The sequence below is a fragment of the Periplaneta americana genome, chromosome 4 (assembly GCF_040183065.1).
Source record: "Periplaneta americana isolate PAMFEO1 chromosome 4, P.americana_PAMFEO1_priV1, whole genome shotgun sequence".
NCBI lineage: Eukaryota > Metazoa > Arthropoda > Insecta > Blattodea > Blattidae > Periplaneta > Periplaneta americana.
The window spans coordinates 125,341,197-125,355,051 of NC_091120.1; the positions used below are offsets into that span (position 1 = coordinate 125,341,197).

Below are 13,855 nucleotides of genomic sequence, written 5' to 3' on the forward strand. Positions count from 1 at the left end.
ATAGGGAAAAAACAAAAAAACATCACAGTTTGGGCAAACAACGGGATTTACAAAACATTGGGAAGATGTCCGCCGTTCTCTTGTTCAATGTACAGCATTCTGTCTGCGACACCATGCACAACATTTTGCAGATAGGTAATATCTTGTAATACTGGCAATTTCTTGCGAGATGGCATCTTTCAGTTGCGGTAGGGTTGTTGAATGTATCAGGGAAACTCGTTCTTTAAGGTAACCCCACAACCAAAAGTCGGCCGGATTGAGATCTGGAGATCGCGGAGGACACACTGTTGGAAAGTGCCTACTGATGACACGATCGCCAAACATCTGTGTAATTAATTGTTTTGCAGGGATAAAGATGTGGGGTGGAGCGCCATCTTGCATGAAGATTATGTTTTGCATATCGTGATTCCTCAGTCTAAGGATGATGAAGTTCTGTAGCATGCTGTAGCAGCGCTCCCCGTTTACTGTAACAGTCTGTCTCATTCCATTATTGCCTTCTTAGAAGAAATATGGGCCAATTATGAATTGTGAAGTGTAACCACACCATACTGTAACTTTTTAATCATGAAGATCTTGTTGAATTAAAGTCTGAGGTTCGTTTTCCGACAAAAAAAAAGTCTGCAATTACGCGTGTTAACTCCACCATTAATTTTTAGTAGGTTATTTTACGACGCTTTATCAACATCTTAGGTTATTTAGCGTCTGAATGAGACGACACCTTTGGTTATTTAGAGTCTGAATGAGATGAAGGTGATAATGCCGGTGAAATGAGTCCGGGGTTCAGCACCGAAAGTTACCCAGCATTTGTTCATATTGGACTGAGGGAAAACCTCGGGGAAAAAACTCAACCAACTCTGCCGTGCCCACGACCACGGCCGTTCACCTAGTACGTCACTTCATCCGTCAGAGCGCTCTCAGACGTCACAGTATAGATAGCGCTATCAATTCCTTCATTTGTTCTTTCCAAATAACCCTATTGGCCGGTTCATTACGTCTCACGAGGATAGAGGGGGAGAGAGTTTACCTGATTTAAGGGAGATATACGGAACGTCACTCGGGTTCCGGTACGCGGCAGATACACTTAACAAGACTTAGCCTCTCGTACGCGGGAGATACACGGAAACAGTTGGCTCAGATTCAAGCTCTCGTACGCGGCAGAAACATTTTACAAGACTTAGCATTTTGGTACGCGGCAGATATAGATAACGTGACTCGGCTTTTGTATGTGTTGGAGATAGATCAGTGGAGTAGTTAAATTGCGTCGTGTGTGTTTGGGATTTTAGTGGATCGTAGTTCGAAACATCGCTTGCTAGTGATACGTCTTGGGGGCAAGTTTTAGTATTTGCATCGAGTAACATATTTGTGATATATATATATATATATATATATATATATATGTGTGTGTGTGTGTGTGTGTGTGTGTGTGTGTGTTTGAGGTAAATGGCTTTGGGAATTATGTAATGAGATATGATTTGAAACGTGAGTTCATGTTCCGAGACGGTTAGAGTGATAGAGCAGCGGTTACGGTCTCACATATTGTTTTAGTGTTTTCCCTGCTCCATTTGATTATTGGTTTCCTTCGCCGCTATTTTGTTATCATATGCGTCGAGTTTGTTGCTATTTAAACGATCCTTGAGATTGGAATTATCGTCCGTTACTTATTACGTGTATCTGTTTCCATCTCTCTCTCTCTCTCTCCGTTGGGTGTTCATTTTGTAAAGTGCAGAGATTTGTGTTAGTACAATTTGCACAGTTTATGTGAGCAATATGTGCAATGGGTAATGTATAGTGATCAGTCATGTAATGCCTTATGCTGGGTAGAGTTTCTCTCTTATTGAGTGCACATGTATTTATAGTTTGGTTACTCAGATTGAGTGGTATCTATGGTCGAATGGATCATGTATTAAGTTAATGTGCTGGCTGGGTGTTGTGTTCAGATTCATACTCAGATAGTTTATATATATATATATATATATATATATATATATATATATATATATATATATATTTAGAGAGTGGTTCATGAACATATGGTTAATAGGTTAGTCACTGATTGTCGAGAGACGGCCACATTTGATGGTATAATCACTTATAAGTGTGTTGGCCTCAGCCTTGTGATACTTCCATGATTTACATATCCTGGGGATATCATTTCAGATTAGTTTGTCCTATTTTCACTCACCTATTTCATATTTATTGTTATTTCATTTTCCATTTATGTACATTGTTACTTATTATTGTTAATTATATTTGTTTTACAAATTCACACTATTCATTTCTAAAAGTCTTCCACTGCGCACATCCAATCCTTCCAATGTGCCGTCCACCTGGCGAAAGCAGCCAATATAAGAAAGATAAAGAGGAGTGGATGATCGTACCACCGCCGCCCTCAACACAACTCAACCAGGTAACTTGCCTCGACCGGGAATCGAACCCAGGCCATCTGGCTTTCCGGCCAGACGCGCTAACCGTTACTCCACAGGTGTGGACAATAATATGGTATGATTGAAATTTCTTGTCTTTCAGAATTCTAAACACTGTATTAAGGTGCAATCCTGAGTCAAATGGCAAGCCTTCTTGTGGGGGAGAATTAAAGACATCGTCTACCAGATGCGTCCAACAACTAGAGAATACATGAAACAAAGAATTATAAAAGGCTGTGCGTCTCTCAGCTGTGAAGTGCAATCACGGATGTCAGGAGGTGATCAGAACATTGTTTAGCATAGGCTGGCGTACATTTTGAACACTTACTATGAAAATGGTATTTACATAAACAACAGACAGCATTTCTCAGAAGATATCATTTTTGTTGCTTTGTGAGTAAGCAATAAAAGTTAGAAAAAAAGTTTCAGTAAAAGTTGTTTCTTTTTAAAAGTATTTCCAATGGTACCTTCAATGACCCATGTTCTCATTTGAAATTTAGAAGTTGACCACAGGTACCCCTACTTCCGGTTTGTTACGGGAAATGGTACTACCATCAATCGATTCTTTACATAGGTTTTGGTTATCAAATTTATTTATGAACAATCAGTATCACATAGTTTTCGAGAAAAAAAGGCTGATACGGGTGGTCTGAAACACCTGATAATAATAAGGGCTATTAGCAATAAGGGGGAATGTCCACTTTTGTCAAAAATTGAGATATTAGCACCATCCGTTTCTTTATTCGATGTACTTTGTTTCACTAACGTTTCCAAGCAATAACGTGCACGGTTACAAATATATCAGGTCTTGTTGTTTTTCTACATTTTTAAAAGAAGGGGGAATGTCCAAAGGTTTATACTGAAGAAGGAAGAATGTCCATTGATATACGATATGTTGTAAATGTTGCAATCTTGTAATTATAATTGAGCTAATTATTCTTTCCAGATACTTCAACAATGTACACATTATTTTGTTTCGTTTAAATGACCGTGGAGTTTGACTTAATGTTTAAATGTAAGTTACACAGTATTACAGAGCTATTAAATTTCAACGTAGAAGTTTGTGAAAAATGTCTTCCAGTAGTGAGGAAAGCCAGGCAAAACTTACACAGGCCAAGAAACGACCTAGACTGGGTAGATTAACTGATGTTAAAAAAAAAAAAACTCCTAGCTCAGAGCAATGAGACTGGTGAGGATTGTAAATGTGTAAGATATAAGTGCTTTCAAGTTATACCGAAAGTTGACAGAGAACAGATTATTAAAAATTTCAACAAGTTAACACACAATGAACAAAATTCGTATCTTAGTGGACTTATTATAGTAAACTCAATAAAACGCAGAAGACCCAGGAAACCTGAGGAAGATGCTACATTTCACGACAATTCTTATGGTTACAAGGTACGGGTTAAGAGGAAGGATGCAGTGATTGAAGTCCCTGTATGCAGCAAAGCTTTTGTGTCTGTGCATGGAATTACCAAGAAGAGGCGAGAAGTAATTCAGAGGTACTTGAAAGAAGGAGTCTCACCCAAAGATCGCCGAGGTAGCCACAAAAACAGAAGGTAAGCGAGGATACGTTGAAAGCTGTGTGTGATCATATTTCGTCATATAAAGGGAGACAGAGTCATAGTTTACATGATTCCAAACCCATATATCTCCCAGAGGATTTGAATGTCACTAAGATGCATAATCACTTCAGAGAGCGGTATCCAAATCTGAATGTTTCTTATCAGAAGTTTATTGCAATATTTAATGAAAAATTTAACATAAAGTTTGGTTATCCCAGAACTGACACCTGTAGTGTATGTGATTAATTTGTAACAGAAGTTGAATCTCTGAAGAAAAAATTACTTAATGTTCCAGTGTCTGATAATGAACATAAATTAGTTGAGAAGAAAATACAGGATCTTACCACAGCCAACAGAATCCATAAATTGAAGGCCGATGTTTTCTATACAAGGAAAAGAGCAGCTCGAATAAACAGTGAAAAATGTTCGGAACGGGAGGCAATAGCTATGGACTATCAAAAAAAATTTGAATCTATCTAATGTTACGTCGAATGATGTATATTATCGCAGACAGCTTGGATTTTACAGTTTTAACATTCACGTTCTATCAACTAAAGAGTCATTTTTTTATGCTTATGACGAAACCATTGCTAATAAAGGTGCAAATGAAGTATGTTCATTTTTGCATCACTTCATCATGTGCCATATGAATCAAAATGTTCGATATCTTGAGATATTTTGTGATTCAGCTTGTGACCAGAACAAGAATTGGACTGTTTTTAGACTAATGCATTACATTGTGCATCACACTCACAGATTGCACTGAATCAAAATAACTTACCCAATATCTGGTCACTCGTACTTAAGAGTGCGATAAAAATTTTGGGCTAGTTAATCAGCACAAAAGAGCTGAACTGCCAGACGACTGGATCCAGGAACTACAATCAGCAAGACAAAAACCTTGTCCTTTCACAGTAACACAGGTGGACCAAAGCCTTGATCGAAACTGGTCAGCACTTCTGGAGAAGAAATATCTTCGCAAGTGTCCCTTCGCAACACGACCAGTGAAGGAAATTGTTGCAGACCGATCACATCCTAGATTTCTGAAGTATAGGACCACCTATAATGGAGCATGGGAGGAGAGTGTAGTGAACACCCCTGGATCGCTACCACAAGTTGCTTCTTCACATTGCAGAGAATTCATCTTACCAGAAAAAACATACAAAGGTAAGTGAAAATGTTTTATTGAAATAAAAACGAGAATAGTTATTGCAAACATTTCATGTTCTTAATATTCCGTTCTGTTCTTCTTTTTTAGGTCCATTACCAGTTTCAAAGGAGAAGTACAAGGATCTTCAACAACTTAAACAATTCTGTGGAGAGGAAGCAAGAGGATTCTATGAGAAATTGCCGAGAAAGGATTGATCGGTGTGAAAATGTGATATTAATTCTGTAGTGCTCGGGAAAAGTGGCACAAGTCAAAAATGTCAATTTTTACATTAGAAGGAAAAAAACTGTCTTCATACTAGTTAATGTCAATTTGATTTTTTTCTGTATGAATTATTCTAATGGGAGAAATACTTATGTCTCTTTTCCCAAGAGATCAGATGTTGCGTAAGTTGTCAATAAACTAATAAAAAAATTGTGGAAATTGACTTATACCACTTTTCCCAAGCATTGCAGAATTGATAAGAAAATTAATTTCATTCCATGCTAAGTTTATATAGTTAATCTGATTTCTAACAATTAAACAATATTCACTCTTCAATAATGCAGTATATACGGACATTTCCCATTTTTAACATAACAAAATGTGAGTTTGGGTTCTATTTTTTATTTAACTAATACGGAATGTGTATCAAGGCTATAATATACTGTTCCAGATATGTATATTTGATAAACTTATAAGCTGAAAATAAATTAAAAAATAAAAACTCATTTTATAAAAAAAAGTACAAAAGATTTAAACTTTAAAACCTTAATATCTCAAAAGCAATAAAAATGGACATTCCTCCTTTTTGCTAATAGCCCTTCTCATATAGATATACTTTATACGACTACTATTAATGACATAAACATATTTTTATAAGTGTGTTAAAAACAAAGAAAACTGAACGAACGCCTCTTTAAAGCTACAGATAATGAATGAATGAATGAATGGATGAATGAATACAACAGAGATTTAATCTTCCTAGAGTTGACTCTGAATGTGTATCCGTCACTGCACTGATTACTCCACGTCGTTCAACTTGATTAATTTGTTTTTTTTTTTTTTTTGTAGAGCTTTTATTGTATTTCCGTACAAAAAAAGTAATACTGTACACAAAGACCAAACTCTTTCCCACAGTTCGCCACTGGGCATGCCGTGTTTACTTATCAGCAGAACCTCGCGCTTGTTGTCTCGAACAATAGGCTTGGAGCGCAAGTGATCTGTTTACATTTTCCGGCCATTTCTGAGCATGAGAGTACAAGCTGCAACTGATGTGTAGTCAGAATAGGTGACATCGTCGTTTTTTTTAAAGGTCAGGTTTTCTATTTAAAAAGAGGCTAATCGTTTACGCCAATATAGGCCTAAAGGTGTGCTGGAAACTACTTTTCAAACTCGATAACTTTTTATGGGTTTCACCTCTGATCACGTAGCCTACATATGAGATTAGCCATTTCCATGTTATGAAATGGCAACACTGAAAGAGAACAAACACCAGGCTCTCCACTGTCGAAAATAAATTTTTTGGTAACGACCGCTAAATGGAAGTACAGCTGCAACAATTACTTCATGCGATTCCATCAGTGTTGTAACGTGACTTCTTTTGCAGGTGCTAGAAACTGATGAGTATATATAGTCATGAAGATCAATAGGTAGTAAATATGCATCCATAGATAGTTGCTAACCACTAGGATCGCTACTATCGTCTCATTGCAGAGTGTCTCAGTGTTGTAACGTGACTACTTTTGCAGGTGCTAGAAACTGATGAGTAGTAGCACAGTCTGTCTAGTATACAGTGATGGACAAAAGTATTCGGAAAAGTAATGATTAGTTTTTTAATTACTTGTAGGTGGGAACGTAATGAAGAGAAAAGAGAATGCTTGTGAAAATAAATAATTGTATTATCATATGCTATAAATGTATAGAGAAAAGAATCAATTCATCAACTCTTCAATAAAATAAAAAAAACATTGTACGATTCGGTTACAAGAAGCTTGGACAAAAGTATTCGAAATAGACACAAAATACAAACAAAACAAACTTTAGTACTTATTTGCCCACCCTCCCCTGTGAATAACTTCTTTCAATCGTGCAGGCATGAAAGAAACTAATTTTTCAGTGATATTCTGCCCTATTTGATGCCATTCCTCTAGAAGTTTCTGTTTGATATGATTCTTGTTGGATATTCGATGTTTCCAGACTCGTTCCTCCAGTTCAGACCACAAGAGTTCGATTGGATTCAAGTCAGGGGATTGGGGTGGAGTGTGCAAAGTATACAATCCACAAACGAACAATTTCTGCGGTATGTTTTGGATCATTATCTTGTTGAAAATGATAATCCCCTGAAAGACCAAGTTTATCTGCACTCTTCTTATAATTGTAAAATATCTGCTTATACTTGAACTTTTCCATTGTTAAATTGTCAATAGATACTAGTTCTTCTACACCAGTGGCCGGCATGCACTCCAACCTCCATGTTTAACTGTTGATAGAATATTCTTCTGGTCCAATTCTGTGTTCGGTTTTCTCCAGACCAAAAGTTGCCCATCAGAATTGAATATATTAAATTTACTTTCATCTGGAAATATAACCTTGTTCCAGAACCCTAAATCTTTGCCGACAAATTCATTTGCGAACAGAAATCTCTTCTTTTTATTTACCTTGCTTATACACAGATTTCTCCTCGGCACCCTGGTATTGTACCCGGCCCGTTGAAGAGTTCTGGTTACCGTTTTAGGATGAACAATTGTACCAAAATCGTCCTGTAAATTAGCTGCTATTTCAGATGCACTTACCTTTGGTTTTTCTTCACTGTCTTAATAACCTCTCTTTCTTCCATGTTGGTTAGCTTTCGTCGGCGACCTGTGCGCTCTCTATTTATTAATGTCTTCCGTTTTCTAACATTTTTTATAAAACTATACACTGCAGAACAGCTTCTGTTGACAGCCTTAGCAATTTCGACATTCGTCTTTTGTTGTTTGTGTAAATATATAATTTTTTTTCTTTCTTCAATAGTTGTCCCATTATACTAGCACGTGTTACAACTTTGCGTATTAGGAGAACATTGTGACTCATTAGTCTATCGACTGCATCAAAAGATGAGGTTTGAAGCACTAGTGAGGGTATACACAGATGCTTACCGTGTAGTTTGTCTCCACGACTGCAATATTCGAAAACTTCTGTCCTAGCATATTATGGTTCAAACGGTTGCCAATCTCTTTATATTCAGTTCGACATCGATTTCTCCGTGTAAACACTAACAATAGGAAATTATGTTATGATAAAAAGAAAAATGAATACAATTATAACATTTATTTCGTCAGAATGTTGAATTTAATATCGATTAAGGGTTCATACGAATACTTCTGTCCATCACTGTATACAGTCACGAAGATCAATAGGTAGTAAATATGCATCCATAGATAGTTGCTAACCACTAGGATCGCTACTATCGTCTCATTGCAGACAATGCGAAATAGTACCTGCACAGTCTATTGTTCCTAGTTCCCTCATAAACTCCAGCATCGTGACTGTATATAGTAGACTGTGGTAGTAGTCTTGAAAGCGCTTTAGGCTGATCAATATGTTACAATGTATGCTCAGAAGTTTCACTGACTAAAGCGTCGCATCCTCAGAACTCTACCTCCCCACAATAGGTAGCAATATACGGAAGCAATGCAAAACCTTCAAACTAAAGAACAGCTCTGCTTGATAAAGAATTTAACTAGTCGGTGTTCCTTTCCTTCCCGATATCAAGCTCCGAAACGTTGGATGTTCCTGCATTATAACTGACAAAAAAAAAGAGCTCCCAACTACTTCTTCTTCTTCTTCTTCTTCTTCTTCTTCTTCTTCTTCTTCTGCCGCTGATTTTTCGGTTCAGACACTTTTGTCTGTTTCCGTTCATCGTTCTAACCATCTTGTTTGTGGTCTTTCCTGATCTCTTCGTCCTATTGGTCTGTACGATAGAGCTGCCTGTGGATAAGGGGAATTTTGCATTTTTTCAACATATTGTTTCCATTTCCCACTGTATTCTACTATTTTGCTCTAATACATAGGTTGGATAAAACATTATGGCAACACTGCTGTCACGTGACGATGGTGCGTTCGAGAGCTGCCAGCTGTGTGGACATGAACAACGACTGTTAGATGAGTTAGTGCAGCCAGCGGCGACAGTACTCTGTCAATCTACTGCAGTGTGTAGAACGTTGACTTTCATAGGGATAGTGCGAGCGCCCTAAGACCACGTTTACAAAACTAGAGCAACGTTCCTGGATCAAAATTGAAATGACACGAGGTCGTAGTGCACAAGAATGTTTTCAGTGACTGCGTGAAGCATGTGGCGATGCAGAGTTGCCATACTGCACAGTGGCACGATGGGTTAAAGCGTTCCGGGTAGGCAGGGATGCTGTTCAGGACAACCTCCGTACAGGACGACCCCGCGTGGAGGACAACACAGTTCAACTCCTTGCTTCCCTGTTGGATGCTGATCGCCGATGGACTGTGAGGGAGTTAGCAGCGGAAGTCGGAGTGTATCACAAAACTGTGCTCCACATTCTGCAAGACATTCTGGGTTACCGCAAAATTACAGGGCGTTGGATACCCCATGAAATTTCCGAGGTTTAACAATGGCACCGCTATGCAGTCGCACAGGCCTTGTTGGACCGGTACCAAAGGAAAGATGACGACTTTCTTGGACGAATCGTGTCGTTATGGATGAAACCTGGGCTCGCTCATACGAACCAACCAAACTTGAAACGTCAATCAAATGAATGGAAGCATCCAGATTCTTCTCGTCCGAAGAAAGTGCGCTCTTTATGTTCATTGTGGCGTATGACATTGATGGGATAATACTGCACCACGCTGTACCTCCAAGGCAGACGGCAAACGCGGACTACTATTGCAGGTTCCTGCAGCACCACCTTCGTCCAGCCCTCAGGAGAAAACGACGACACTTGGTGATACAGAATCTCATCATTCTTCATGATAATGCAAGGAGTCACATCGCTGCTGCTGTCAAGGACCTCTTGCGCCGCTGGCAATGGGAGATTCTGGAACATCCACCGTACTCACCCGATATGAGTCCATGCGATTACGATGTTTTCACCAAAGTGAAAGAACCACTGCTAGGGACCCGGTACAATACCAGAGATGAACTCATCCGTGCTATAGGGCGGTCAATACGGAACATCAACAAAGATGGACGCGCTGATGGTTTACGACGCCTTCCAAACATTTGGCAAAAGGTAATAAATAAAGGGGGCGACTATATAGAAGGTATGTAAATGTTATACCCTGTGAATAGAGCCATGTCAGAAATATCGAACTGTTGCCATTACTTTTATCCAGCCCTAGTATATTTATTCCTCTGGTGGTTTGATCTTGTAAATCCTAAAACTGACCTCAGAAATTTCATCTGAGCTGCCTGTATTCTAGATTCTTTCTTTGCTTTATAACCCATGTTTAACTGCCAAATTTTAGCATTTGTTATGCTTTAATATTATGTAATCTGACTTGAATTTCTATTAAAATTTGCTTCTCGAAATGTCTTCTTAGAATTCAATTTACCGCATTATATTTATGTAGTTTCTGTTCTACTTATGCGCCAAAACTTCCTACGACGCGGAAAATATGCGAACCACTACTGCAGATCCACTGATATCATCTGACCGACCTTTCAACCAGCCACCAAGTCCCAACTCGTCATTATTAGCTTATTGAATTTCTCTTCGGTGTCTCCAGTGTTGTCACCTACTCTCGATTAGTGGTCGACGTAACATAGTTTTCACCATCCTTTACGATGATTTCATCAGATGTGGCAACACAGTACTGCTACAATCATGAGAATCGTACTCCAGTTCCAAGTAGCTTGGCACTCCCACGCCCCAGCTGGTAGGTGATAAGTACTGCACTAGCGCTCGATTTTCTAGGTCAAAGTCACACACGCTTTCGTAGTACAGTAGGTACTTCAATTCCTGAATTTGATATAACATTCCCTAAATAGTTACATGACACTTGCTCTATTATTTTATTATTCATCACAATTTTGAAAGAGCTCCCAACATTTCGAATATCTGGTCTTAAAACCGGTTTATCAAATTATATTACTGCGATGTACCGAAGTACGTACATATTATGAAGGATGCTTCATCATATGATAACGCAGAATTCCTGCATGGAAATATCATATGTACTTCGATACATCGCAATAATACATGCGTATATAATCACTTTGTGATTTAAGACGGCGCTCATTCCGTCGGATCCCGGCCACTTAGTCACTCATAATAAGTGCACCTCTGCACATTAGTATGTTAGACATTGTGCCACGGTCACACATCTCTGACACAGTGCATGAGGGTTGGCCACCACTAAAGAGACACTAAGACGTGGTTTTCTCCGCTCCACCGATCCTTCATCATATGACAAAGCATTATTCCTGCACGGAAATATATGTATTTCGGTACATCAAAATAATATGATATGCGTATATAATCACTTTGTGACTTAAGACCGCGCTCATTCCGTCGGATCCCGACCACTTAGTCACTCATAATGAGTGCACTATGCACATTAATATGCTAGACATTGTGCCACGGTCACACATCTGTGACACAGTGCATGAGGGTTGGCCACTAGAGGGAAACTAAGAGGTGGAGCTTAATCTGAGAGGATTCAATCCGGCATCGGAATTGGAATCCTATGTGGCTTAGTGGATAGAGCGTCAGCACGTAGAGCTAAAACCCGCGTTCGAATTCCGGTGCCAGAGAGAATTTTTCTCCGCTCCACAAATCCTTCATTTTATCAAATTATGTTTTATTGAAGAACAATTTATGCTGTGTACACTCCATAAAACAAGAAGACATTATTATTACACCAACATAACAGATATACTGTGGTGGCTATTTGACCTTATTACTCATGCCAATTTACTGGACTGACCTGTCGCTGGTAGAGGTCGGACTGGGTCATATCGTGAGTCAGACGCACGCTCTCGTTGTCGCTATGCAGTCCTGGGTCATCACTGCAGGACTGGTGGGCTGCGCCAGGGATGTCTATAGCATGGTGCAAGTGACGTGGGCCTCCGTTGATTCCGTTGCTGTGGCTCTGGATACTGCCGTAGTCATTGTGGCTGTTGCTCTTGGGGTCCAACACCATCCTGAAATAAATATAATCATGTTACTACAAAGGAAACGCACATGCTTTTCACGCATTGCTTCTTTCCACGAAAACATTCAATCGTAGCAATTATTGTTCGACTGAGAATTACGTCGCTATTGAATTGCTACATAAATATTATGTAAGGTCAGGGCTGGACACCAAGAGCGAATTCTACTCTCTCACGGGGAGCCATAGGACTTCTCTTCAACACCTTTCTTCCCCGCCGAACACCGCTAGCGTTGATGCTTTGACGGATGAATATTAAGTGTCCCCGTTTAGAGTTTCGATTCACTCCCGGTGCCCAGCCCTGATGTAAGGTACAGTACGTTCATAATAATAATAATAATAATAATAATAATAATAATAATAATAATAATAATAATAATAATAATAATAGCAATTTTATTCTTGTTCAAATACCTTCTGACCTTAGTGAAGATTTCATTTATAATGAATGCTTTATTTCTCTCGTTTGCATTCTTCAAGGAAAGTTTTAATTAAACTTAACATACATACTGAGATTATAAATAAATAATCAAATACTGTAGTTTAATTTTGTGCATGTAACACTTGAGAATTGTGTGTTCCAATATAAATATTTTAATTTAACGTTATATGCAATAATGCTTCTGGTATTCATCATCATATCATCATCATCATCATCATCATCATCATCATCATCATCAATAACTTCAAGGTTTAGGCCGATGGCCTGTTTCGCCTCCAGAATTTTATCGGTCAAACTGGTCTCTCCAACGTCTCTTTGGTCTTCTCACACATCTTCTTGTGTACGTCTGTAACACCATGTTCTAAAAGATATCATATCATTGGGCATTCTTGTTATATGGTCGTACCATTTATTTCTATATTTTTCAATTATAGTTGTTATACTCTCGATATTCAGTTCTTGACGTATATCTTCATTTCTCTTATGGTCCTATAGTTTAAATCTTGCTAGTGGCCTTAATAATCTCATCTCAGCTCTGGTATTCTTATGGATGGTAAAATGTTTCAAATTGACCAGTAGGGAAGTTAAACTTAACAGGATGGGAATAAATATCGTCAGCTATAGTCTATAACAGTTCAGGCTGGTTTCGGATCTTATAAAAATTGTTGTGTGGACTATGAACGTATTGTGCAAGTGCTGCGTAAAAATTGGGCCAATAGCAAGTTTTATAGTTTGCGAAGAAAAAAAATATCCACTTCTGTTTATAGGCTACTTCATCTGCAAGCAAGGCTACTTCAGTCAATACTTCAAGGGTATCCCAACTTTGAGTAGGAGGACTTTGATCCTGCTGGATTGTGAGAAAGTCAGCACTATCGGAGAGTTAATCGTGATAATCATAGTATTTTGTAGGTGGTAATTTTGCAATTTCTAGCTTATGTCAATCCAAATCTAGTCTATTTTTTGCATGTCCAATTTTTGGCATATTCTAGCATTTTATAAGTGTATTTTTATTTCGATCCAGTTTTGCAAATATAGCTATTTTTACACGAAAAAGCGTATTTGTTTACTCATCTAGAATTTTTTCACGATGAGTTCGCAACATTGCCTCACAACA

At 38.4% G+C, this 13,855-nt stretch overlaps 1 protein-coding gene across 7 annotated transcripts in view; it reads right to left on the bottom strand.

The window, feature by feature from the left end:
• The window catches only part of LOC138698185 (phosphatidylcholine:ceramide cholinephosphotransferase 2-like), a 582,479-nt gene that overhangs the window by 81,290 nt on the left and 487,334 nt on the right, over positions 1 to 13,855 (bottom strand). For all 7 annotated transcript variants that reach the window (XM_069823938.1, XM_069823935.1, XM_069823934.1 and 4 more), the window contains exon 2: positions 12,075 to 12,291. In XM_069823938.1, the coding sequence (XP_069680039.1) occupies positions 12,075 to 12,291 (217 nt within the window). The remainder of the gene's footprint in view (positions 1 to 12,074; positions 12,292 to 13,855) is intronic.